General features: G+C 47.0%; 1 protein-coding gene across 3 annotated transcripts in view; it reads right to left on the reverse strand.

Annotated features, from left to right (window-relative positions):
* Positions 1 to 26,376, reverse strand: part of JPH2 (junctophilin 2) — a 74,676-nt gene extending 48,300 nt beyond the window's left edge. Inside the window, exons 1-2 of one of the 3 annotated variants that reach the window (XM_014578147.3) lie at positions 25,266 to 26,358; positions 7,120 to 7,903 (exon numbers count right to left, since the gene is read on the reverse strand). In XM_014578147.3, coding sequence (XP_014433633.2) covers positions 7,120 to 7,903; positions 25,266 to 25,644 — 1,163 coding nt within the window. In that variant the 5' untranslated portion in view covers positions 25,645 to 26,358. Of the gene's footprint in view, positions 1 to 7,119; positions 7,904 to 25,265 lie in introns of all 3 variants that reach the window. The other 2 variants (XM_006132225.4, XM_006132226.4) reach the window with 2 other exon arrangements.
* Positions 26,377 to 26,789: the final 413 nt, after the last annotated feature.

Below are 26,789 nucleotides of genomic sequence, written 5' to 3' on the forward strand. Positions count from 1 at the left end.
CCCTTTGAATTGCCACCAGAGCGCTGCTCAGACAGCTCTGAGGGCTCTGGCGGTGGGAGGGAGCATGCTACGGTCTGGGCGACGCTAAGGACTGACGGCTCTCGGCCCCATCCCTTCTGAGTGAGGTCTCACCCTTTCTGGGGGCATGGAGGCAGGCCCCTCCCACACCTTGCCTGGGGCCCATGGAGCCTGTGGGGCCCATTGGTGATAGTCAGTCTAATTTGCACTTGATGCTTGGCAACATCACAAACCTGTATCTGGGCTTACCTGGCAGTCTCAGCTCACTAGACTGGCCGTGGTAGCTCTTGAATGAGATACCCTGGCAGAACTGTGAGGCAGACCCAGGGACAGGGGAGGTCAATGCCCTGACAAAGCTGTGAGAGGGAAACCTGAAAACTGCCTGACCACACTGAGCCAGCATGTTCAGGGTGACGCTAACTTAACCTCTTCAAAATTTCTGAATGTGAGGTGATACCAGGTAGGTCTTCAGCCACCTGCAAAACATGGAACGTTGCTGGATTTCTTAGTCAGAAAGAATTATAATGGGCCCTGCCCAGGGCCAAAACAATGTGTTTCTGGAAGGAAAACACACGCAGAGGGCCATGTTCTGGCTGGAGATGCTTAGAGGCACATGCCAGATAGTCCACAGCCAGCGGGGGCAGAGACAGCAACCCAGAGTCTCCTCCCCCAAGACCTTTCGCAGCCAGAGACATGGAAGAGGTGTGACCCAGGGGTAAGCTGAGCTGCATGTTTGTCCCCTGAAGTGTCAATGCTCGTTAAATATAGACTGCACATTAGGCATGAGAATGTTTAATTGCCGTGTAGATGTTCAGACTCGGGCTGGAGCTCTAAGACCCGGAGAGGGTCCCAGAGCTTAGGTTGCAATCTGAGCCTGCATTTTCAAATATCTACACCACAATTAAACAGCCCCTCTTAGCCCAGCCCCTGCAAACTTGAGTCAGCTGGCTCAGACAGGGAGCTGACGGGATCAATGGGCCCCTGGATAACGGGGAGGGAGGGGCTCTGTGCTCCTGGAAGGGGTGGGGCTGGAGCACTCAGCCCCCAGTGTCACTCAGATGGTCTGGGCCTCCCCCTGCCAGTTCACAGAGCCAGCTGGAGCATGCGGTACAGGGCTCTGGAGTAGGCCATGCACGCTCCGGAAGTGATTCTAAAGGGCCAGTAGCAGTGGCAACAGCTGGGAACCCCAATGCCCTTTAGAATCACAGGCCCCAGGGCTGTTGCTCCCTTTGCAGCCCCCATCGGTGAGCCTCTGCACAGGCCAGCTGCAGGTGTCTAACTACAGTGCAGACGTACCCATAAATACCTTAGTGAGACAGATCACCACACCTGCAAAAGTGCCCAGAAGCCCAGCTGCAAGAAATGCTCTGTGGTTAGAAAAACACTTTCTTTGAACTGAAGGATTATTGAGCCATTTATAAATATTAGTCAACTAGCTCTCATCAAGGTATTAGGCTAATTTTATAAGGGGGAAACTGAGACAGAGAGCAAGCCCAAGGCCACAGAGAAAGTCAGTGGCAGAGCTAGAGATCAAAAGTTTCTCCAGTCAACCCCCTAAGCATTAGATTTACTCTAGACCTCAAAGCTGAGATTAAAAGAGGAGGAAGGGATACATTAACAAACATGAGAAGTCTCAGTGAGTAGGGACATAAGCCCCTTACAAACCAAAAGTAGCAAATATGGCCGCAATGGTAAATATTCACTGAAGTTGGGAACTGATTTTGAAGTGAGCAGAAGACAAAGCTGCTGGGCTGGATCACCTGCAAGGCCCGTCCTCTCCTTGCAATCAGAACTCACTGCAGGCAGAAGTCAAAAGCCAGAGCAGTACTCTAAGGCCAGGTCTACACTATGGGTCAAAGTTTAACTAAGCTACAGAACTCCAGCTGGGTGAATCGTGTAGCTGGAGTCAATGAACCTTAGCTCAACTTACCGCAGCACCCCTACTGCGGGGGATCAGTGGGAGAAACTCTCCCAGTGACTTCCCTTTCTCCTCCTGACCTGGTGGAGTACTGGAGTCGACAGGGATGCGATCAGTGGTCGATTTAGTGGGTCTTTACTAGACCCGCGAAATTGACCCCTCAGGAAATTGATTCCCACAGCATTGATCTCCTGCTAAGTGAAGACAAGACTCCAATATGTGGCAAGACTCCCTGAGCTGATTGTTACTGGGGCAAACCCAGGCACAGCAGGAGCGAGGCTGGCACTGCCAGGCAGACCAGATGAACCTCAGCAGGTTCCTTTGAGCAAAGGAAAGGACATTCTTTGGGTTCTAGATAGGCACCAACTGGAGAACCAGTGAACTGTGCTTAGAGGCAATCTATCCACTGCCTGGACAGAAGCATTAGCACAATGTATGAGAGGGGAGGACTCCTTAAGGAAAATGGCTGTGATGCCTTATTTCCTCTGACTCAAAAGTTTCCTTAATAGGAAATGGTTTCCAAGCTGTGTGAGCGAGGATGCTGGCCCCTGTGAGAGCAATGGATGCATTCCAACCCTGATGGAATCAAAACACGGGCAGTCTCGCCTTTGGATTTGAAGTGTAAATCGTGTGTACAGAAAAAAGCCCTTATATAAACTGACCAGTGCTCGGGGAGCAGCTTTGCCGCTCTCACAGCATTATTTATGGCCTTGCAGCTCCTTGAATGTGCCTTTTCCAGGGCACTACAAAGCCAAGCAGAAATGGAGAGAGCACCAGGCCTGCCCAGATGATGTAACAGGGAGTGCCCTGTGCCAAGACGAACATGGCCCAGTGCCGCTCGTGAGCTCAGGCAGCAGCACTGGTCTGTTCTTTTCATCAGAGCCTTCTCCACAGGACACTCTTTTGAAATGTGCTGCTATTTTCCTGAAAGTCTTTGCACAGAGCTCACTAAAAGCTCCACTCAGGAGCCTTGGTTCCCAATTCTGAGGTAAAATATTATCGGGTGAAGAACCTGCCTGGCTTCCAAGGGATTTTGGGGGGAAGCCAAGAGCTGATGGTGTTAAATGGAGGCACCATCCTGCATTTCACCAGGCAGATGTTAGGGTATGTCTACACTACCCCGCTAGTTCGAACTAGCGGGGTAATGTAGGCATACCGCACTTGCAAATGAAGCCCAGGATTTGAATTTCCCGGGCTTCATTTGCATAAGCGGGGAGCCGCCATTTTTAAAACCCCGCTGGTTCGAACCCCGTGCAGCGCGGCTACACGGGGCACGAACTAGGTAGTTCGAAATAGGCTTCCTAGTTCAAACTACCGTTACTCCTCATTCCACTAGGAAGCCTAGTTTGAACTACCTAGTTCGTGCCCCGTGTAGCCGCGCTGCACGGGGTTCGAACCAGCGGGGTTTTAAAAATGGCGGCTCCCCGCTTATGCAAATGAAGCCCGGGAAATTCAAATCCCGGGCTTCATTTGCAAATGCGGTATGCCTACATTACCCCACTAGTTCGAACTAGCGGGGTAGTGTAGACATACCCTTATTCCCTGTGCCTGCGTGGCAAAGAAAAGGGACAAGTCAAAAACCACCCATGAGCCCCATCCAGAGGCACTGTCTCAGCCAAACTCCCATTGAATCCAATAGCTGTTTGCCTGGGTACAAAGTGAGGATAAATCTAGTTCTGGATCTTGCCACTCACACTTGCACTGAGTAGGACATTACTCATGCCACTGAAATCAGCCTGGTAACATATAAAAGGAACGGTTTGGGGTTTTTTAATTACGTCAGGCCCAATCCTTTGGTCCTTATGCCTGGCTAGATTCCATCACCATTACTCACGCTGAAACCCGTGAGACACCGCCAAAGTAAGCTACTACTTAGCGTAAGGGTGGCAGAACCTATCCCTCAGTGAGGACCTCAGTACCTGGCCCTGCATATATATTAATAAAAACCTCCTATTCTAGATTGTCAGTGACTCTTTTGATCGTTAAAGCCGAACAAACGTTCAGAAATTGACATGCCCTTTTCCCACCATTGCTGCACTTCACTTTGCTGGTGTCAAACTCCCGGCCCTGGAGCCATCAATGGCCCGATCACTTTCCTAATCCAACCAGCAAAATATTTTGAAAAAGTTATTTAATCAGGCCTACATGGCTGCTGGCCCACAGCAGTTGGGGGCAGAGTGCGGGCACTCACCCGCACACTCGGCTCCCAACAGCCCCCAGACTCCCAGCCCCCAGAGTCCTAGCCGCAGAGGATGCCACTTGGTCTGGGAAGCTGCACTGGCTGCCTCCGTTGCGACATGAACTGTGCTAGTCAAGGAGCCGCCTGAGCTGATGCGGGACGGTGGGGTTCACATTTGGTTATCCTGGAAGTGGGCCAGTGTAAGAGTGCAGATGTTCTGGGGAAGGGAAGCTTTGTAGGATCCAGGGCTCGTCCTGTGTCCAGGAGCCCAGGCAAAGACACTATCAACTTGCCTATGCTGTATTGCCCACCTCAAGCATTCAAAACTCATGAATCAGTCCCACCACCCCTCAAAAAGAGACTGGCTTCTTGAAATCACAGATAAAAATACACTTGGGGATCTTTTTATGTGACATCTGGTGTTTGAGGTCTGTGGCTGAACTTGGGGTATGTTTTCTAGCTTTTCTCCCCAAACCATAAGATCTTAAAAAAAAGAAAAGAAAAAGAAAAAGAAGACTGGGATTCTCTTCCAATATCATGCACCAACAAACAAGCATAATGTACTAAGTCAAAGCTATCTCAGTTGATAGCAACACAGGCTGCATCAGGTCCCAGATCTGGCTTAATTCTAACAACATGGCTGGGGCTTTCCACATACAAAAAAAGCCCCAATGATCAGGAGGCTTGTGATCACATCAGCAGAGTTGGCATCACTGATAACTAGCCAGTGTCCCAAAATGAATTAATAGTTTCACAGCTTGCACCTGTGGATGGGACGGCTCTGCACACACCTCCTCTCGGCTGCAGGGATGTACCGGCAGCACTTTGGAGCTAGCAGCTGGAAGTCCCGCTGCACTGTGAGCTCTGGCAGGTTTTTAATTTCCTAGGGGCAGCAGACAGGGCTGGAGGATGGGTCTATGGGGGGTGGGAGGAGGTGATGCACAGAAACACACATCCCTGGAGCTCTGCCAGAGGGGGATGGCCACTGGCCCACGAGAAGCATTTGAGCACTGGCACTGGCCATAAGGTAAAGTGAGTTTCAGACCCCTGAACTAGATAGTCAGTTCCATCTTCTGTCTATAGGCCATTTCCCTTTGCATCTCACTCTGACATTGGTAGCATGCTGTATTGTTTGGGTCTCCAACAGATCAGGAAGAAAGATCAATTTTTAAAACTACAATTCTTTTCAATGTGTACTGATATTTCTATTCTCCAAGGCTTTTCTAGTGCCTATATTTTTTTTTGTGCAAGTACAAACCTAAATGGATGGTCTGCGCTACTAGCCAGTGTTGCTTTAAGCAAAGAGTCAGCAGGATTTATTTACAACCTGCAGCTGTTTGGCGAAAGACTCTAAGTGCACAGACAAAGAGAGAATCTAGCCAAAGTATTTCATATTATTTCTTTCTAGAGGATCTTAAAGCAGTCTGAGCTGAGAGGGCAGTTTCCAACCTGTCAGTAGCTGAGTTGACTTCTGCCTCATGATCCTGATAAATCATTAAAATACCTGGGTAAAGACAAATCGATCACTGGAGCAGGTACCTAGTCTCTAGACAGATACATGGCTTAGCAGTGGAACCGACTGCACCTGTCTGCCCTCCCCCACTATTCAGCATGGTTCCCGATCCATAGCCCTACCTCCTGAGTGGTGAAATCCAGCCAGTTTGCCTGACACTGAAGTTAGACTTACTGGCCTGTAATTGCCAGGATCATCTCTGGATCTCTTTTTAAAAATTGGTGTCACATTAGCTATCCTCCAGAATATTTGGTACAGAAGCTGATTTAAAGGATAGGTAACAAGCCACAATTAGTTAATTCTGCAATTTCACATTTGAGTTCCTTCAGAACTCTTGGGTGAATACCATCTGATCTCGGTGACTTGTTACTGATTAGTTTATTAATTAATTGGGAATCTCCAGAGTTTATGCTCCTTTCTATTTTCCTCACTAGGATTTAACTTCCACTTTTTAAGCAATACTTTTTTGTCTCTCACTGCTTCTTTTACTTTGTTGTTTAGCTACAGTGGCATTTTTTTGGTTCTTACTGTTTTTTAATTTGGGGTTCACATTTAATTTGAGCCTCTAATATGGTGTCCTTAAAAAATTTCCATGCAGCTTGCAGGGATTTCACTTTTGGCACCCCGCCTTTTCATTTCTGTTTAACTAGCTTCCTTATTTTTGTGTAGTTCCCCTTTCTGAAATCAAATCTATAACTTTGGGCTGCTAAGGTGTTTTCCCTACCACAGGGTTGTTAAATTTTATTACATTATGGTCACTATTTCCAAGCGGTCCAGCTATATTCACCTCTTGGACCAGACCCTGTGCTCTACTTAGGACTAAATCAAGAACTGCCTCTCCTCTTGTGGGTTCTCAGACTGGCTGCTCCAAGAAGCAGTCACTTAAGGTGGAAGAAACTTAATCTCTGCATCTTGTCCTGAGGTGACATGTACCCAGTCAATGTGGGGATAGTTGAAATCCCACATTATTACTGTGTTTTTTATTTTTATAGCCTCTCTAATCTCTGTTAACATTTCACAGTCACTATCACCATCCTGGTCAGGTGGTTGGTAATATATCTCTCCTGCTATAGACTTATTCTTAGAGCACAGAATTACGATCCATAGGATTTTTAGTGATCAACACAAGCAGTTCCATGCAGCAGAGAAGAAGTATAGGACTGTGATGAGAGCATTAGCCTGGAAATGTGGGTGCAAGTCCCTTCTCCACCACAGAGTTCGCCGTGTGCCCTTGGGCAAGTCACTTAGCCTCTCTATGTTTTAACTCTCCATCTCTAAAATGGGGATAACAGAGCCCCCCCCAACCCACAGGGTTGTGTCTAGATGCTACAGGAGCCAGACTGACAGCTTGGTGGCATGCACTGACATACTATGCAGCTGCAGGGAGCCTTGCTCGACGAAAAGCTACTCTTCTATAAAACTGCATTAACAAACATCACAACTGGACATGCGGTGTGTCTACAGTGCCTGGGTCAGGGCTGGAGCTCCTACCTGGAGGCTGCAATCTCCGCCTTCTGCCTGGCAATGGCCGCTGCCCTCTGAGCCCCTTCCACGCTCCTGTCCACCTTCAGCCTGATCTTGGAGCTCTTCAGAGGGATCACCCGCTTCTTCATGCCTTTGATCAGGACGTTCAACCGGTACTTGCCTTCCTCCTTCTTGCCATCCGGCAGGGTGGTGCAGCCATAGCCATGCCGCACATTGTCCAGCCACTCGCCCTCGTACTTCAGGCCGCTCGACCTCTCGCTCACCCCGAAGCCCGAGCGCTTGTCGTTCTTCCACTCGCCCATGTAGGACTCTGTGGTGGTGGCATCGATGTCAGATTCGAAGGGCGGGAACTCCTCCCCTTCCGCCCCTTCACCCAAGCTGACAGTGGAGGTGGCATCGCTGGCCGCCGAGCTGATGCCGCTCTCGCTCTTGAGGAAGCTGAGGCGGCTCTTCTGGCTGGCCAGGGAGGTTTTGGACTCCGATTTCTTTAGCTTCCCCAGCAGAGATCCCCGTCGGAAGAGGCCCCCTTTTTTCAGCTTGTTGGCTGCAGGATCTGCATACAGACTGAGGGCAAAGCCTCCCCGATTGATAGTGGGGGACAGGAGGATGCTTTCTGGGCTGGCCACCGGTGAGTCCTGCTGTGGCAAGGTGCCGTTGCTGTGCTCGCTACGGAGGGATGACAGAGAGGTTCGGAGCGGGGAGCGGACCACAGACGCCATGCCGTACGGGACGCTCTGACGGACGCCGTATCCGTGACGCATGCCGTTGGTGAATTGGCCTTGGTACGTTCCTACAGGGAAGAATGGGGACTTTGTTAAGCATGGCACTTTCCCCCTCAAACCGTTGCCTGGATACAAGGCACATGTACAGCCAGTGAAACCACTGCATGGCATAATGGCGGCTCTCAGGCCTGTACCCCTCTGCGTCAGAGCTGCACAAGTGATGATCAGTTTGTAGCAGCTCCTACAGCCAGGCAGCTTGGAGAACAGATGCCAGCCATATTCCCTGCCCTGACAGACAATGAGTATTCTCCTTTAGCTCAACAGGTACAGGCCAGCGGCAAAATTCTGCTCCAGTTACACCAGGTGTACACCCAAAATATCTCTAATGGACACTGTATTTACACCAGCATGACTGGGAGCAGACTTTCTGACCAAACAAAACTGAACACCCTTGCCCCGCCCCTTCTCTGAAGCCCCGCCCCACCTGTTCCATCCCACCTCCTTCTGTCACACCCTCACTCATTAGCTCACTCATGTTCACTGGCCTGGGAAGGGTCCCTTTTTGACTGGATGTTCAGTTGAAAACTGGACACCTGGAAACCCGCCATACCTGGAATTTTAGGTTGTGTGTTCTATACCTGCTGGCTGAGAGCCACTGTATCCATTCTGTATTGTGCAGTCTGCGACTGAACTGGCTCCGCTGTAGCCTCAGGACAACCCCTTTCACTCTGTGAGATTCATAATATTGGCCACCACTATTGCTGCACCTGGTGAAAATAGCTAATATAGTGTACAGTGACAGCCACCTCCCCATGGACCAGCCCCACACTGGGCTGCCTAGCAGAGGCGGGGGGGTTAATTAAAGGTTGGGAAGAAGGAGGGTCTTGTGGCCAAGGCACTGGACTGACTCGGGGTCAGTTTTTGGTTCTTCCTGTGAGTCTTCGGGTAAGTTACTCAGCCTAGGTTCCTCATTTGAATGATGGTGATAAAACATCCACCTACTTCACAGGGGTGTTGTAGGTTGCGAGTGCTCAGATATCAATGTGCACATTCGAAGGTTGCGAGTGCTCAGATATCAATGTGGCTGGGCCCAAAGAAGCACCTGGATAGAGCAAAACTGTCCTCAAAATGCTGGGGAGACTCTAGAAGACAACTCTGAAAGGAGTGTGTGTCTGCCCTGGAGGCTGGGATGTTTGGAGAGACTCCTCTCCATTTCCCATCCCCCTTTGAAGGGTTTGCATTACATTAAGCTTCTCTTTGGCTGAGGGTGACTCCCTCAGCATCCCCCCGTGGAAGAGGAAAGAACAGGGCTCAGAGTGACACCAGAAGTTCCCTTCCCTGTCAGGAACAAGCAGGCTGCTCCCACAGCGCTCCCAGCTCCCGCTGGTCTGCGGTGTCAGGAACACAGTGTGGACTGCAGCCGTCCCTCACGCATTACCTCAGCATGGAGTCAAACTGCCCCTGGGATAAGCCACTGTCATCAAATCATCAAAATGTAAGGCAGGAAGCGACTTCAAGGGACCAGCAGAATGTCTCCCCCCACACTCAGGCAGGGTATATCTTGGCCCTCCCCAACAGGTGTTTGTCCTGTTCTTCAAAACCTCCAGTGACAGGGATTCCACAGCCTCCCTCAATAACCTTATAATTAGAGAATTTTCCTAATGTGCAACCTAGATTTCCCATGCTGCTAACTGAGCCAATTTACTTCTGGAGCTGCTCTCGGTAGATATGGAGAACCACTGATCACCAATCTCTTTATAATGACCTTCCCAGAGTTGTAAACTGTTATCCCGCCTCTCCCCACCCCCCATTCTGCACCCTCCCTCCCCCAACCTTCTCTTCACTAGACTTTGGGTAAGTCAGTTCAGTGCCTGTGCCACAGTTGGCATAGTTGTAAAACAGAGTTAACCTGCCTGTCCCCGGAGCTGAATGAGGTTTAATTTCCTAATGCAAGATCCACTCTTGGAAGGGTAGTAGAGAAGAGCCATGTGGCCTACAGAGAAAATCTTTCTTATACTGTGCTGGGGGCAGGAATACCATTGTGGCACCTCCATACAGAACGATCAAAAGAAGCAGCGTTTCACTGGGGGGAGCCTGTTTCCTGCCCGGCCAATTCCAGCCCCAGAATGCTAATGTGGCTCACACCAGAATCTCTGTCTCCCTGGATTTCCCTCACTCTGTTGATATGGTTGCCTCAGTAACTGCTGCTTTTGTTTTTGGGGGGTTGCCAGTCAAGCTCTGCCTCCATCCATCCCTGGTGCTGCAGCATCGGAATGGGCCATCCCTTCCCGAAATCTGCAGAGCACAACACAGCACAGAACACACTCCCCCCACCACGCTGCTCTCAGGCTGCAAATGAAAGGTCCTAGTGGAGGGCAGGTGTTAAATACCATTGCATAGCATGATCACTCACCCCTTCTAAAGGTTCCATTTCTCCAGGCAAATAGACAGCTGTGTAGGGGGCATTTTTACGGGCATTTGTTCTAAAGCAGCCACTTCCCATTAAACTGGGAGAAGACGTACTGCCAGACTGATTTACTGGCAAGTAGCAGAGTGCAAGCACCCGTAGAGAAGAAAACCTTAAGCAGAGATGGGCACAGAAAGCATATGCCCTGCCACAGCATGTTACTGGAGACACTGCCTGCTAATTAGCATTAGGAAGGGTGGTGATAGCAGGGGTGTTTCTTCCATTAACTTTGACTCCCTTCCTTTTCCAGCTCTCCCCAAAAGGGAAGGATCAACCTGGTTCCAAGAAATTAAATCCCACAATCTATTACTCAGCTGAAAATGGTCCTGCCCAAGGGATGGTTTCTGATTCCTTCTTTGGCAATAATGGGAGTGAATGTTTTACAGTCTCCCCAGCCAGTTCTGCCAAATAATCTTCACTCTCAAATGACCGATTTCATTGAAATCCTCTTTGAACCTGTCAGCGGGGTTATAACTCCAGCAGCTGGGGACAGAAGATGGGCCCAGATGCAGCAGCAGCACAAATCCATCCCCAAGGGCGTCTGTCCAGCTGTCTAAGTTCTCACGTTGTACTCGTCAGCAGAGTGCCTGGCACCTCAGCCTGGAGCTACGAAAACTACAAACGAGGGCACCAAAGAACCCAACCATCACTCAGCATTTGGTTTCCCTGTTGAGATGGCTAGACCAAGGGCTGGGTTTGAGCTAAGAGCTGTGGTGTGAAGTGGCCACCTGCCGAATGGGAACAACCTACCATGACAAAATTCTCTTCATCCTGTTTCCTGGCATGGTTTGGAGAAACTGCTTTAGAGTCAAGAGGCACAGATTCCATTCTCTGCTCGGCAACTATGGGAGCTTGGGCACACATTGGATCCCCTTTTCCCCTCTGTAAATGGGAGCAATGCTCCTTTCTCACGTTTAATGCTCATCTATAAATCAGTTCACATTCTGTTTAGGGACAGCCTATGGACCCTACCACTTTGCTCTGCTTGTACAGGGGTTGCAGCCTGAGAGCTGAGTTGCCCCATCGTATGAGACCTTTCTGTAGGACATTAGTGACCTTCAGCCTCTCTCAGTGCCTTAAGGCTAGAAGGCTCCATCCAATACTAGCTCCATATTAGCTTGAAGCTGAATTCTAGCAAGTCTTTGATGCCCAATACATTTAAACAACTCACCCAGGGTCACATCCATGACGAGACCTCCTGTTAACTAAAACTGTGCTCTGACCACTAGACAATGACACCTCCCAGCCACATTCTCTAGGCACCCAGCCACATTGGAGGGGTAGGATTTTAAAAATCTCAATTAGGTGCCCATCTCCGCTTGACTGTCAATGAGATTTAAGTGCCCAACTCCTTTAGGCACTTTTGAAAATCCCACTCAAGGTCTTTTACGTGTGTTCACAGGCCCATTTTAGAACTGGTTTAGGCTGGTTTAGCCTCAACCATTTAAACCTAGAATGGCTGGCCAGTGATGCTACACTTGGTTTAAGCTGGTTTCAGACCTGACCATGCTCCCTAGCCCTCCCTTGTTAAGGATTAATTTGTTTCAAACAGTTAAGCTCAGGTGGCTAAATGTCTCATGTGGATGGGGCCTAAGCAGAGTCCCAGACTAAGCAGGCAGAGAAGATGAGGCACTGAAGTCTGTGGCTATGCCCACCGCATGAAGTTGGACAAACAGTGATTCCCTGTGAAGGGCCAGGACCCAGTTTTGGGCACAATACAGGAAAGCCATGCTTTATACCCTCTTTCAGAGCTTTCACCCTCTTGCCCTGGAAAAACCATAAAACAAACCCCAGAGCCTCACTGGGCAACTTCTGACAGTCTGAGGTGGCCACTGCTGTGTAGCATTGAATAATGAAGTCAAGGAGTAGCAGAAAGACAACTTATATTCCTGCACCAGCCTGCCAGTCACATATCATTAGACAACATATGGAACTGGTCAAGGAGACGGGGGAGCCTGTATCCTCTTCCCAGCAAGGTCCGTCACCAATGCAAGAGGGGCGGGGAGAAAGCCAGGGAAAGAGGTGTTAAGCAGGTGGAATCAATGTTAGCATAAACCTTCACTCACAGTCCACTCATCTGCTAAAAGACACAATGCTCCTCTCATTTACACTGATGAGAAACAGAAGTCGATTTCCTTATGGTCAGTAGAGTTACAGTGACATCAAAGTAATGTCATAGGACAATTCCCAGCAATTAGCGTAGGGCACATGGAAAAGGAGGGGCGGTCAACCACGAGTAGGGGCGGAAGAGGTACAGCACAGAGTCACCTAGCAACCTTGTTACTTACCTCGCTTTAGAAACCATTTTTGTATCTGAAAACAAGGCCAACGTGGACCTAACTGGCACCTACTCAAAGGCGAGTCAGGGTATTTACCAAAGGCATGTTCCGGGCTACCAAAGGGTCATCCTACTATGGTAAGTCACAAACACCTGTAGGCTAGCGATCAATTAACACGGTATAAAACTATAGTGAAGACAAGCTCTAAAAAGAGGCATCATCTTTATTGCAAGGGGAGTTTGAAATTTTAACCCAGGATAATCAACATATAAAGATCCTCATGTAGACAATACTTCATTTTAACATATATTAGACTGAACTCCTCTTTAGGTTTACACCAAGGCTACTCAACTTTGGAAGCCTGGGGGACCACAATTATATCCTCAGCACATGTCGAGGGCCACAACTTAAGTGTGGTTGCATGTACATGCAAATATATGTGCAAATATATGCAATAGCTTTTTTCACACTGACGGGCATGAATCCAAAGATTAAGGCAAGATTACACAACATGCAGGCTCCATTTAAGTCAGTTCTACTGATATTAATAAAATGCAATATTTACCCAATTTCCACCCATATGACAGTACTTTTAATAAGCAATGACAGTCCAGGAATTGAACTACTAAAATGCATATCAACAGAAGACCATTATATTGACTACTTCTTTGTTTTGGCTTCACAACAGTCCAGGATTTTAACTACTAAAATCAGTACTTTTTTTGTGATGGCACGCCCCGGGCATACTGGTAACTATTGTCAGAGGAGACTTCACTGGCATTTTTCTGGGGCTGCTTGGCTTCCGACAGAAGGTGCCAGCGCGCTTTTTTTTTTTGGCTCAAAAAGTTTTTTGTTTTTTCTTTTTTGCTCAACAACTTTCCCCCAGAGTACCAGCATCATTTTTCTTACAAAAAAAAGCACTGACTAAAACACATAACAACCCAAACTGCACAGTAAACCCAAGCTGCACCGCGGGCCGCAAACAAATGGGCCACATGTGGCCAACGGGCCGCGTGTTGAGTAGCCCTGATTTACACTGACAAGATAATGTACCTTGTTTACATTAGGGCTTAACACATGAAAGCTACTCCAGGTGAAAAATGCATCCATCCTTTCTTCCCCCCTAGAGTACATGTTCAGACAAGGTTTTTTTCTGATTTAACTAAATTGGTTTAAAAAAACATTTTGCACTAAATTGTACAGAGCCAAGCCCTTAGCTAATACTGCATGTAAAGCTTTTTAAATTCACTGGATTAAAGGATCTATAAAATGTAAAACTATTTATTCTGCATCATTAATACATGTTGGATTAGGACCATGTACAAATCGGCCATCTTCCACTGTGTGAAGATCAAAGCTGTGTGCCAATTTTAATAAAGTCATACGATTTAAACACAAAGATGGGTGGAGGTTGGAGGGGTGGGCATGGACAAAATGAGTACATGTTTTTCCTAGATATGTTCCCCCGTTAGGGCCGGCTTTAGTAAATAGCCACATTCAGAAAGAGCGAAGTCTGTACTCCGCCCCAGCAAATTGCTTTCCTCCTAGAAAATCACAATGTTACCCCTCTACCTAAGCTGAGCTACGGATTTGTATGTGACCTGGTTAGGCATCTGCATGGAAACATTTCTTCTCTTCTTCCTTCACCTTTTTTTTTTTAATGGTTACAATAACAGGCCCTGGCCTTTGAGACCTCCCATATGCTTTCCCTCCAAATCAGAGGCAAATACAGAAGACTGCAGCAGTTTGAAGAGTCCTGAATATCTGAATTTTGTCTCGGATGGGGCAAAAACCTTGCGTTCTTTCATTAGAGCAGGAGTGGAGAACTTTTTTTGATTCGGCAGCCACTGACCCACAGGAAAATCAGTTGACGGCCGCACACAAGTGAGAAGCAAAAAACAAAAAATAAACCCTCACTGATGTAGCCCCCGACTGAGAAGGAGAAAGATGCACCCGACATTGCCTTGGCACACCAGAGCCTAATGGGTCCCAGGCTAGTAGATTGTGTGTGCTCCAACCCCATGGGGGGACAAGCCAGAGGCCATATCCAGCCCTCAGGCCTTAGGTTCCCCACCTCTGCATTACAGTCAGAAGCTTGGTGCTGGTGACCCCCATTTCAGAGCAGGGGTAGAAATCTGGCAAAAGCTAAAAAAAATTAAAAGTCTTCAAAACAGTTTTGAAAAATGCAGCTTCATGGCATAATCTTCTTGGTATGAAAAATCATCCAGAGTTGGAACAGCAGATACCTCAGGGGTGAGTGAAGGCAGAAGGGAAAGAAACAGACCTGGGCTGGAAATCACATCCAAGGCTGAAGCAGTCAGCCTGGTCTCTTTCTTCAGATCCATATACTGCTGGGATAATTCATACCCACACCACACTGCACAGCACGGAATGTGCAGTCCTCTCACCGCTACATCCTGGAGAAATACAGTTGTTCACAGGACCAAGGGTGGCCACAGGAGTGGGGCAGGGAAAAGTGACACACAGCTGTGCTCTGTACAGTCTGGCTAAAAATACCCACTCATCACCGAGTTGGAGAGAAAGCACCGGTCTTCCCCTGCCAAGGCCCATCAGGACAAACCCAATGATGCAAAGCAGAGAAAGGAATGTACAGAGGCAGGTGGGAGAGGAAACAGAACCTCACTTTCTCTCACCACGCAAGGCAAAGCCGGAACACACAGATGTGCAGAGGCGAATGGCCAGAATGTTAATTTGCTGAGTCACTCAGTCACCAAGAACTTCCCATTGGTTTCAGCTCCCACCTGGGCATGCTCAGGCCAGGCCAGATGGCTGATAGATCAAGTAACAGGATGGATGGGGAGCTGTGCAGATTGGAATGAAAACAATAAAAAGCAAAAAAATCCAACATCATGAGTGGGAGGGTTTGTTGTTGTTTTTTTTTATGACAAGAAATCCTACAAATTTCCCCTGTTCTCTACACAATAGATACCAAACCTGACTCTTACTAACCCCTGTTAGGTACATAGGGAGTCCAGCTGGTTTCTGTGTTTTTGCTGGGTTTCTAGAGATTTCTGGGTGTGCTCCTAAAGAAACGGAACTGACCCTGTCTATTGTTAGACACACTAAAATGGGAAGGCTCAAGCTGCAGTGCGGATTAAACATGGTCTCTGGAGCCCTCAGTCTCACTCATTCTGGCTGTGTCTACATTGGCATGATCTTGCGCCAAAGCGGCTGCTTTCGCGCAAAAACATGCTGCCTGTCTACACTGGCGGGGAGTTCTTGCGCAAGAACACTGACATTCTAATGTATGAAATCAGGGCTTCTTGCGCAAGAACTATGATGCTCCTGGCTCAGGAATAAGCCCTCTTGCGCAACTGTTCCCGCGCAAGAGGCCAGTGTAGACAGGCAACATGAATTTCTTGCACAAGAAAGTCCGATGGCTAAAATGGCCATCAGAGCTTTCTTGTGCAAGAGAGCATCTACACTGGCACGGATGCTCTTGCGCAAAAGCACATCTCTTGTGCAAAGGCACATGCCAGTGTAGACGCTCTCTTGCGCAAATACTTTAACACAAGAACTCTTGTGTTAAAGAGTATTTGCTCAAGATCATGCCAATGTAGACACAGCCTCTGATTCACAAAATTGTGGGCAGTGTTCTCTGAAAGCTGAGTTTTTGGGCGGCCACCCAGTAGAGATTCAAATGCTGCCAGTGGATTACAACAGCGCCCACAACCATTTCCACTGGTGGTGCCAACTTCACATGCCTCGGTGCACATACTAAAATTTTTCTGCACATGGATGAAAAAATTAGAGGGAACATTGGTTGTGTGTGCCCTCTACTTATGGGCGGATGATATAATGCACCTTCCTTGAGCAGCAATGGTCATAGAATCATAGAATCATAGAATAATAGGACTGGAAGGGACCTCGAGAGGTCATCGAGTCCAGCCCCCCGCCCTCAAGGCAGGATCAAGCTCCGTCTACACCATCCCTGACAGATGTCTATCTAACCTGTTCTTAAATATCTCCAGAGAGGGAGATTCCACCACCTCCCTTGGCAATTTATTCCAATATTTGACCACCCTGACAGTTAGGAATTTTTTCCTAATGTCCAATCTAAACCTCCCCTGCTGCACTTTAAGCCCATTACTCCTTGTCCTGTCCTCAGAAACCAAGAGGAACAAATTTTCTCCTTCCTCCTTGTGACACCCTTTTAGATATTTGAAAACCGCTATCATGTCCCCCCTTAATCTTCTTTTTTCCAAACTAAACAAGCCCAGTTCATGAAGCCTGGCTTCATAGGTCATGTTCTCTAAACCTTTAATCATTCTTGTCGCTCTTCTCTGTACCCTTTCCAATTTCTCCACATCTTTCTTGAAATGTGGCGCCCAGAACTGGACACAGTACTCCAGCTGAGGCCTAACTAGTGCAGAGTAGAGCAGCAGAATGACTTCACGAGTTTTGCTTACAACACACCTGTTGATACAACCTAGAATCATATTTGCTTTTTTTTGCAACAGCATCACACTGTTGGCTCATATTCAACTTGTGGTCCACTATGACCCCTAGATCCCTTTCCGCCATGCTCCTTCCTAGACAGTCGCTTCCCATCTTGTATGTATGGAACTGATTGTTCCTTCCTAAGTGGAGCACTTTGCATTTCTCCTTATTAAACCTCATCCTGTTTACCTCTGACCATTTCTCTAACTTGCTAAGGTCATTTTGAATTATGTCCCTATCCTCCAAAGAAGTTGCAACCCCACCCAGTTTGGTATCATCTGCAAACTTAATAAGCGTACTCTCTATCCCAATATCTACATCATTGATGAAGATATTGAACAGTACGGGTCCCAAAACAGACCCTTGAGGAACTCCACTTGTTATCCCTTTCCAGCAGGATTTAGAACCGTTAACAACAACTCTCTGACTACGGTTATCCAGCCAATTATGCACCCACCTTATCGTGGCCCTATCTAAGTTATATTTGCCTAGTTTATCAATAAGAATATCATGCGAGACCGTATCAAATGCCTTACTAAAGTCTAGGTATATGACATCCACTGCTTCTCCCTTATCCACAAGGCTTGTTATCTTATCAAAGAAAGCTATCAGATTAGTTTGGCATGACTTGTTCTTCACAAACCCATGCTGGCTATTCCCTATCACTTTATTACCTTCCAAGTGTTTGCATATGATTTCCTTAATTACCTGCTCCATTATCTTCCCTGGGACAGACGTTAAACTGACCGGTCTGTAGTTTCCTGGGTTGTTCTTATTCCCCTTTTTATAGATGGGCACAATATTTGCCCTTTTCCAGTCTTCTGGAATTTCCCCTGTCTGCCATGATTTTTCAAAGATCATAGCTAAAGGCTCAGATACCTCCTCTATCAGCTCCTTGAGTATCCTGGGATGCATTTCATCAGGACCTGGTGACTTGCTGACATCTAACTTTCCTACGTGATTTTTAACTTGTTCTTTGTGTATCCTATCTTCTAAACTTACCCTCTCTCTGCTTGTATTCACTACGTTTGGCACACCTCCAGACTTCTCGGTGAAGACCGAAACAAAGAAGTCATTGAGCATCTCCGCCATTTCCAAGTTCCCTGTTACTGCTTCTCCCTCCTCACTAAGCAGTGGGCCTACCCTGTCCTTGGTCTTCCTCTTGCTTTTAATGTATTTATAAAAGGTCTTCTTGTTTCCCTTTATGCCTGTAGCTAGTTTGATCTCATTTTGTGCCTTTGCCTTTCTAATCTTGCCCCTGCATTCCCGTGTTGCTTGCCTATATTCCTCCTTTGTTAGTTGTCCTAGTCAATTAATACCAAGGCAGGATGATCATTGATGGCCTCAAAAGCGAGGGTGCTTCATGGCATGAACCATGGTTTTTTCTTCAGGAGATAGCACCCTCTTTCCTTTTGCACACTGGGCATAAGGTGCAGGATAACAAACTCTCATTGTGGTTTTAGAGAGCTTATTTGCCAACTTATTGGAAACAGCTAACATTGTATCCCTAATTTTTACAGCACTGATACCTTGACGATAGACCTGCTAGAAGTACTTAGTGTGACTGACAGATATATTAAATACACAAGAAAGACAAACTAATGAAAACTTAGTGCCTGCTGTTAGAACAGAAGTGAGGATTGATTTGTGACCGTGCATAACTAAAAAGCCTCAGTTTGGGGGCCAGATTCAGTCTTGGTAAAGCACCGCTGAAAAGACAGCATGGCAAGTGGACAGGAAACTGGATTCTGAACTGGAAAACTGGGATGCTGTTTCATAAGAACGGCCACACTGGGTCAGATCAAAGGTCCATCTAGCTCACTATCCTATCTGCCAATGATGGCCAATGCCAGATGCCCCAGAGGGAGGGATCACAACAGGTAATCATCACATGATCCCTCTTCTGTCATCCATTTCCAGACCAAGGCTAAGGACATCATCCTACCCATCCTGGCTAATAGCCATTGATGGACCTAACCTCCATGCACTTCTCTAGCTCTTTTTTGAACCCTGTTAAAGTCCTAGTCTTCACAACATCCTCTGTCAAGGAGTTCCACAGGTTGACTGCGAACTGCGTGAAGAAAAACTTCCTTTTGTTTGTTTTAAACCTGCTACCTATTCATTTCATTTATTGACCCCTAGTTCTTATATTATGGGAACAAGTAAATAACTTTTCCTTATTCACTTTTTCCACACCAGTCATGATTTTATAGACCTCTATCATCTCCCCCTTAGTCTCCTCTTTTCTAAGTTGAAAAGTCCTAGTCTTTTTAATCTCACTTAATATGGGACCCATTCCAAATCCCTAATCATTTTTGTTGCCCTTCTCTGAATCTTTTCCAAGGCCACTATATCTTTTTTGAGATGAAGCGACCACATCTGTATGCAGTATTCCAGATGTGGGCAAATATAGAGGCAATACGATATTCTCTGTCTTATTCTCTATCCCTTTTTTAATTATTCCTAACATCCTCTTTGCTTTTTTGACTGCCGCTGCAAACTGAGTGGATGTTTTCCGAGTACTATCCATAATGACTCCAAGATCTGTCCCTTGAGCAGTTGTAGCTAAATTAGTCCCCATAATATTGTATGCACAGTTGGGACTACTTTTTCCAGTGTGCATTACTTTACATTTATCAACAATAAATTTCTTTTGCCATTTTGTTGCCCAATCACTTAGTTTGGTGAAATCTTTTTGAAGCTCTTCACGGTCTTCTTTGGTCTTAACTATCTAGAGCAGTTTAGTGTCATCTGTAAATTTTGCCACCTCACTGTTTACCCCTTTCTCCAAATCATTTATAAATAAGTTGAACAGGATTGGTCCCAGGACAGACCTTTGGCGGACACCACTAGTTGATGATGACCTCTGCTAGAGCCATGCTGCATGACCCAGGTGAACCACTTACCCACAGTTAAATGAGAACGCTTTCTTTGTAAAGCACCTTAAGGAGGAGCTGTACTGTACAAGCCCTGTTATTGTTATTTTCGGTGGGCCCTGACTTTTGGGTGGATGGGCAATGACAGACTGTGTTAGCTCAACTCCTCCCCCAATGCCATGCTCTCTTCCTGTCCCTGCCATGCCCAGACACAGGGCTTCACTTGCCAAGCGGGGCTGCTAGAAAATGGCAAAGCAGAGCTGCCGGTGTGTCGCTTTCTGAGGGGCGGACGCACAGCTCTGCCCTGGATTTAGGTGCCTGAGCGACGCTCTGGGCTTTTGAGGCAACACTGCACCCTGGCTCAGATTTGGCTGGGCCTGGATGCTAAGCGGGTGGCCCCTGGCCAACCTGTGGCTATGCTCTGGGTAGGAAGTATGAAGAATCCCCAGACTTTTGCTAGCTATTGTCTGCACTTGGCAATACACAGTGACAGAACTAGCAGCAAAATCATGGCTACTGCCTGAGCTCCAGCCCTAGAGAAATCCCCTCTAAGCCTCAATCCCCTCTCAGCTTGATTAGTGCTGCTAATTCCCGCTTCAGTAGCATCCCCGTGGCCCAGGTGCCCAGCCCTGCTGCTGCTCACTTTCTCATATACTCACAGACACGTCGCTTCTCTCCTTAGTTTCCTTCCCAGGCTCCACATTCATTTCAGGGTCCAGAGAATTGCCCTACCTGCTTTTAGAACCTGCCACAGACTCACCTTGGCCAGCCCCATGGACCTTCTGCCTCTTTCCTTCTCTAATCTCCTCCCATCACTCATCATAACACACAATTTCACTACTGTGGATGCATGAAGCATCTTCTCTGCAGGGCCTATCAGCTGCAACAGCCTCTCTCTAGCTCTTCACCTCACGGAGTCTTCAGCTGAGTTCATAGCTCTCCTGAAACTTGCTTCACTCTTTTTCACGTTTCCCACCAGTCTCATGACAACTGAATTGAATTATTTCCCTGTGAGGTGAATTTACACCAGGGCTTTCTCTCAGCTCCCTAGAAACAGCTGGACACAGCAAACTGTTTGCAGGCCATAGTTTGGACAAAAGACATTTTTAAAAGTTCTACAGTTGCATTGAAGATCAGGAGCTGAAAATCAGATATTTACATTAGCAGCAGCTCCTGAGTGGTTTAGTGTGATCAATTCCCCCCCCCCCCCCCCGGCTCTCCAGACACACCCATCTTTCTCTTTTGTACAAAAATGACGGGGGTTTGTGTCGGTTAGGAATAAGGCCAGGGCGGGGAGCTCAGTCAATGAGTCATTTACTCAGCATTGTAACATGCTTAGCTCACTCACACACACATACAGGGCATCCCCGATCCTAGCTCCTCTTCGCCTTCACTTATAAGGTACTGTACTCTTAGAGGGCCCCAGTCTCACTCTGTGAACAAAACTATATCATGGTGCTCTGAGTTAATTACATTTTTAAACAAACAAACAAACATGTTCTTTATACCTTCAAATATGACAACAGGCTAAGAGCGGGTGACGGACCTCACCTTATTGGAGCTCACCCTCCTTTCATGCCTAGTTGCTAGGGAGTTAGAAGCAATTCAGGGTTGCTCTTTGTCACAGCACATGGTAGGTCCATCTGGCTTTCCCAGATCTTTCATTCGGGTACCTCAGTACAAATTTTGATCTTGCAAATGGCCAGCAGGTGTATGTGGGGAGACAGGTTGGATACATCAACCACATGGCTTATCCAGTTCCTACTTATCCCACCTTGCTTCTCATTTTCAGTGTCAGTTACTACTCACAAGCCTTGCATAACACTCTGTCAGAGAAATTCATATGTTGAATGACCTGCTCAGACACACATCGAGCCTGGACCTAATTGTCCAATAAAATTAGGAGACACTTGACAGCTCCACCACCTCAGTCTGGGTACAGATCAGCTCTCTGCAGCTAACCAGCATCAAACTAGTTCAGTATTGGGGATGGGAGACCCCACAGGCATATCAATAACTAAACATTGCATAAAATGATTTCGGTGATTCAGTAAATCACGTCTTTCTGGATCCATATTTAGTCAGTGGCCCAAGGTTGTGTCAGGCATACTTTATGTGGCATGGTCCCTAATGAGTCTAGATTCTACTTTAATGGTGAACAAGACCCAAGGAGTGTGACACTATTCCTGAGGAAGTTCTGTGCCACTGTGCCCATGCAGAATTCATGTCCCCTTAGGTTGGTATTTTTTTCCCCTGAAGAAAAGTGATTGTTCTGGGAAGATTCTGCGGTTACAACTTTTTACCCACCAGAGGCTGCTGTGGCACCAGAAGAGAAGACAAGTTGGTTCAGAACTGGAGCAGCCAGTTATGGAGACAGAGGGGCCAGAGGCTGCATTCTTCACAGCTCCCTGCCTGCAGGACCCAGTGAGGAGGCACAGAATATGGGGGAATGTGGAAAAAAATGTGGCGCACAGTGCTGCTAAGGGGCCATATTGATTGGGATTCAGAAGGGTTAGTGGGACTGAAGGACATGGGAGCTGTACATGATCTTTCGAAAAAGGATTTTTTTTTTAAAGAACCGCATCTAGTCAATAGTTTCACTTTCAAAATACCCGTTTTCGAAAGAACGTGTGGCCACCATTATGAAATGAAGCATGGGAAATTCAAATCTCGGCTTCATTTGCAATTTCGATCTGTCTAATTTACATCCCTCTTTCAAAAGAGGGATGTAGTTTAGACATAGCCTTACATAGCAGGTAATCTACTTCTATATTGTAGTTTAAATGAATTATCACTTAAAGTTCTTCATTACTATACCTAGTAAGGAGTCTAAACATTTCCTGAATTTTGTTGTTGTTGAGTGTGTTGTTACAGACATACTTCCTGACAAGCCTTTTGAAATAAATTACCAATATAATTTAAACTGGTGTGGTTAGATGTTATTTTGACAAATAAAATACGCAGAATTTTAAAATATTGTGTACAGAATTTTAATTTTCTTTTTTGCACTGAACCTCCCCCTCACCCTTGCCAAGAATAAATGTGAGCACTACTGCCAACAAAGGTGCCATAGTTTAGATGACACACAACATTACAGTTCTGACTTACGGCAGAGGAAACCACTACAGTGATGCTTTCTGGGGGGTTGGATTTATTTAATTTAATTTCATTATTTATTTATCTATTTGCAGGGAAGAATATGGAAGTGTTCAACCTAGAATACCAGTTAAACTCCAATTTCTGTGCCAAATTCAGCCTGCATAGATGCACTGATGTCCTTATTGTGTTGTACTGGTGTGGCTGTGTCTGGACTGGCAAGTTTTGAAAAACTTGCCAGCTGTCTACACTGGCCACTTGAATTTCCACAAGAACACTGACGATCTCATGTAAGATCGTCAGTGTTCTTGCGGAAATACTGTGATGCTCCCGTTCGGGCAAAAGCCCTCTTGCGCAAATCATTTGCGCAAGAGGGCCAGTGTAAGCAGGACAGTACTGTTTTGCGCAAAAAAGCCCCGATCACAAAAATGGCGATCGGGGCTTTTTTGCGCAAAACCGCGTCTAAATTGGCCACGGACGCTTTTCCGCAAAAAGTGCTTTTGCGGAAAAGCATCTTGCCAATCTAGACGTGCTTTTCCGAAAATGCTTTTAACGGAAAACTTTTCCGTTAAAATCTTTTTCGGAAAATCATGCCAGTGTAGACGTAGCCATGTGAGTTGTTGAATACCTGCAACATCATATCCCAAAGGTAGCTGCATTTTACTGGTGGCTGTAGCAATCGCTATGCATGGTTTAAAGCAATTTGACATCCTTCAGAATAAAGTGTTATAGTAATGAAAAATATTTACTCGACAACTGTATGAGTGCGCCATTACACTGAACATATGCATATCTTACAAATGACCCGAAGATCCTTATGTCAATAGTTCAATTCATTACAAACATATGTAGTTTAGCTCCTGCCCTGTATTATCACAGTCTTGTAAACTGCAGTTGGATTATTTAACAAATCCCATAGTCTGAAGACAGAAGAAGGATGATGTTGAAAAATTGGACAAATGAATCAGGTCATCTCTAATCTTCAGCTTTAACTGGAACTTCAGCAGGGCTATTCACATGCTTAAATTTAGGCATGTGATTTAGTAACTTACTGTATCAGGGCACATTAAAACAAAACTCTGGAAAGCCAATACTGTAGCTTGAACTCTCCTAGTAGTTTAACGTCTGTATGTGATATGCTTTTTATTAGCAAGAGATACATTTCTCAAATTGTTTTTCTTCATAAATAACTGTCATTGTGGGGCCTAAATAATAATAAAGCACAATCTTCAGGAATATATTTGCAAGTACTTCTCCCCTTCCCCCTAGCACCCTTTGACTTAGCCATGGCAGCATGCAATGTTATACTATTGAAAAACTACAGATTTACTTGCACAGGATTCCTGTGATATTGCATTACTATTGTTCATCAGCCTCAGAAGCTTCCCCCCTTGTCAAATTAATGTTTTTCTTCACTGTTCAGAGCATTTGCAAATTGCATGATAAATACTTGTCTATTGAGTGCCTTTGTGGATGAACATGGGCTGAGATTTTCAAAGTAGCCTCAGGGATATATATTAGTGGAAGATAGGTTACTGAATCCCCTAGACAGCTTTGATAAACATACTGGTTGGGTTTAAATCGTGCACATGTTCACTGCATTCACTCAGTGCATTCACATAATGTGGTATTTAATAAATAGACACGAAGCAGTAAAATGCAGAAGATGACACACTGATGTATAAGGCAAAAACATTCACAACTCTTTGCCCTTTGAAAATTAATTCTTAACACTTTGTAGTTTGCTCTAATCATGGGCCCATGATTCTGTTAGCAGATGTCCCATACTATAATCCAATGATAGATTAGTCCAGCATTTCATTAGCCACTAGCTCAAGAAAATAAAGTTTGGGGGTAACATCGATAATCATGACATTTGTGGACATTGTTTCAAAGTAGAAAGCATACTCATCCAGAAGCTTTACAATTTTTTTGTTTTGTGAATGGAAAATGGAAACGTATGTAGATTACGGAATGTTGCAATTTCCCAGCCAGACTACAGAAATTAGGGCCTAACTCAGAGTATATTAGAAAGATATCACATACAAAGTGTGCTGTACTGCAGAAATATACACAAATGTATTGCAGAGGTAGAATGTTCCAGTCAAGTGCTTTGCAAGGGCTTCTGCCGTAGGTAATCTGCATTAAACTCTCTCTCTCCTGAGATGATGGATAGCCTCGGGATGTACAAGTCAAATATCATGTTGCTCACTGACCTGACCCCAAGTGATATCTCCAGTGTCCCCCTTACCTCCATCTGCGTAAGTCTCAGTGCCATAACCGTCCTGCAGCCCGTTATTCCAGGTTCCTTCGTACTTTGCGCCACTGCTCATGCTCTGCCTTGTCCCGTACCGTCCCTTAAAGCCATGGGTCCATTCGCCTTTGTAAAGCCACCGTCCTTTGGTCTCGATCCCCAAACCGTGCCTTTTGCCTTGAGACCAGTAGCCTTCATAGGTGTTGCCACTGGGCCAGGTGTATATGCCCACCACTTCAAAGCCATAGTTCCATGAGCCCGAGTACTCCCCTTGGCCCTTGGGACCAGTGCAGATGCCATGGCCGTGGGCTTTTCCCCCTTCCCACCCCCCACAATATGCACCTCCATCATCAAAATCAAACCTTCCTCCACTCATGATGCCATCCAAGCCGGGATCTCCACTTTGAGCCTTTCTTCCTCTCTTTCCTTCCTACTTAGCAGGCCTGTTTTCCATAAGCAAAAGTTTGGGGAGTTTAAACTGCTGCCACATTTCCAAATTAAACAGGCTGGAAGCAAGATTCTGGGACAACGGGATGGTGGCTTGGTGCTGCCCAGGCAGAGGACTGAGGAAGGGAGGGATTTGGGAAGGGATCCTGTCTTGGGGAGGGGAGAAGGATCGGGTGTGAGGACACTGCCGACGCTGTGAACGCCACGGGCACCTCTCTGCAAGCCAGCACCCCACTCCGCACTAACCTGCCATCTAGAGGACCGGACAAGCAGGCATGGACCATGCTGCGGGACTGGGGCAGATTGGGAGGGGAGGGGTAAAACCTCAGCTGCAAGATCTGACTCGTATCTCTGCAGGCTTCTCATTACCCTGCCGGTGCATTGGGGACGCGTCCGGGCCCTTTAAGAGGCTCTCCGGGAAGGGGAGGGGGGGCCCCTGGCTCCTCGGAGGGGGGCCCCTTTCCTGGTCACACCCGCCCAGGCTGCTGTGCTCCCCACGGCTCCTGCTGCTGCTCCGGCTGCCTGCCCCGTCCCTCCCTTCTCAGAGCCCCATTGCGCGTCTGTCTCCTTCGCTGCCCCTTCCCCCTCCCCTCTCTCCTCCTCCTGCCGTAGAAAGGTCAGCGCTGCCCTAACAAGGCCATCGGATCCCAGGAGCGGCTCCCAAAATAACCCCCCGAGGCCCAGCCCCTGCTCCGGGGGCCTTCTATGAAGGAGGAAAGAGACAACCCCCCCCCCTTGGGCAGGAATCCAGAAAAGGAAGAGGGGAGGGAGAAGCTGGGAAAGTAAGTGCCTGCTTAAAAATAGCCCATGGGAAGTGGCTGAGGAGGGGGGGGGCGGATCCGAGGGGAGGGGGATTCTGCTGGGTCCTGTTCAGTGACTTTGACATTTTCCTCCTTTGCTCCGCGATGTCGGTGCCTGGGGCACGTTCCCTGATTGGGGCAGGAAGCAGTCTGGGGACTTGCTGTCAGAAGACTCATTATAAACAATGGCCGGGACTCAAGGGCTGGGGGAGAAAAGGGCTGAATGGCAAAGGGCCACCCTGTCTCCCCGAAAGTGAGCTCTGAGTTCCCAGCT

This window comes from Pelodiscus sinensis, chromosome 18 (assembly GCF_049634645.1).
Source record: "Pelodiscus sinensis isolate JC-2024 chromosome 18, ASM4963464v1, whole genome shotgun sequence".
NCBI classification, from domain to species: Eukaryota; Metazoa; Chordata; order Testudines; family Trionychidae; genus Pelodiscus; species Pelodiscus sinensis.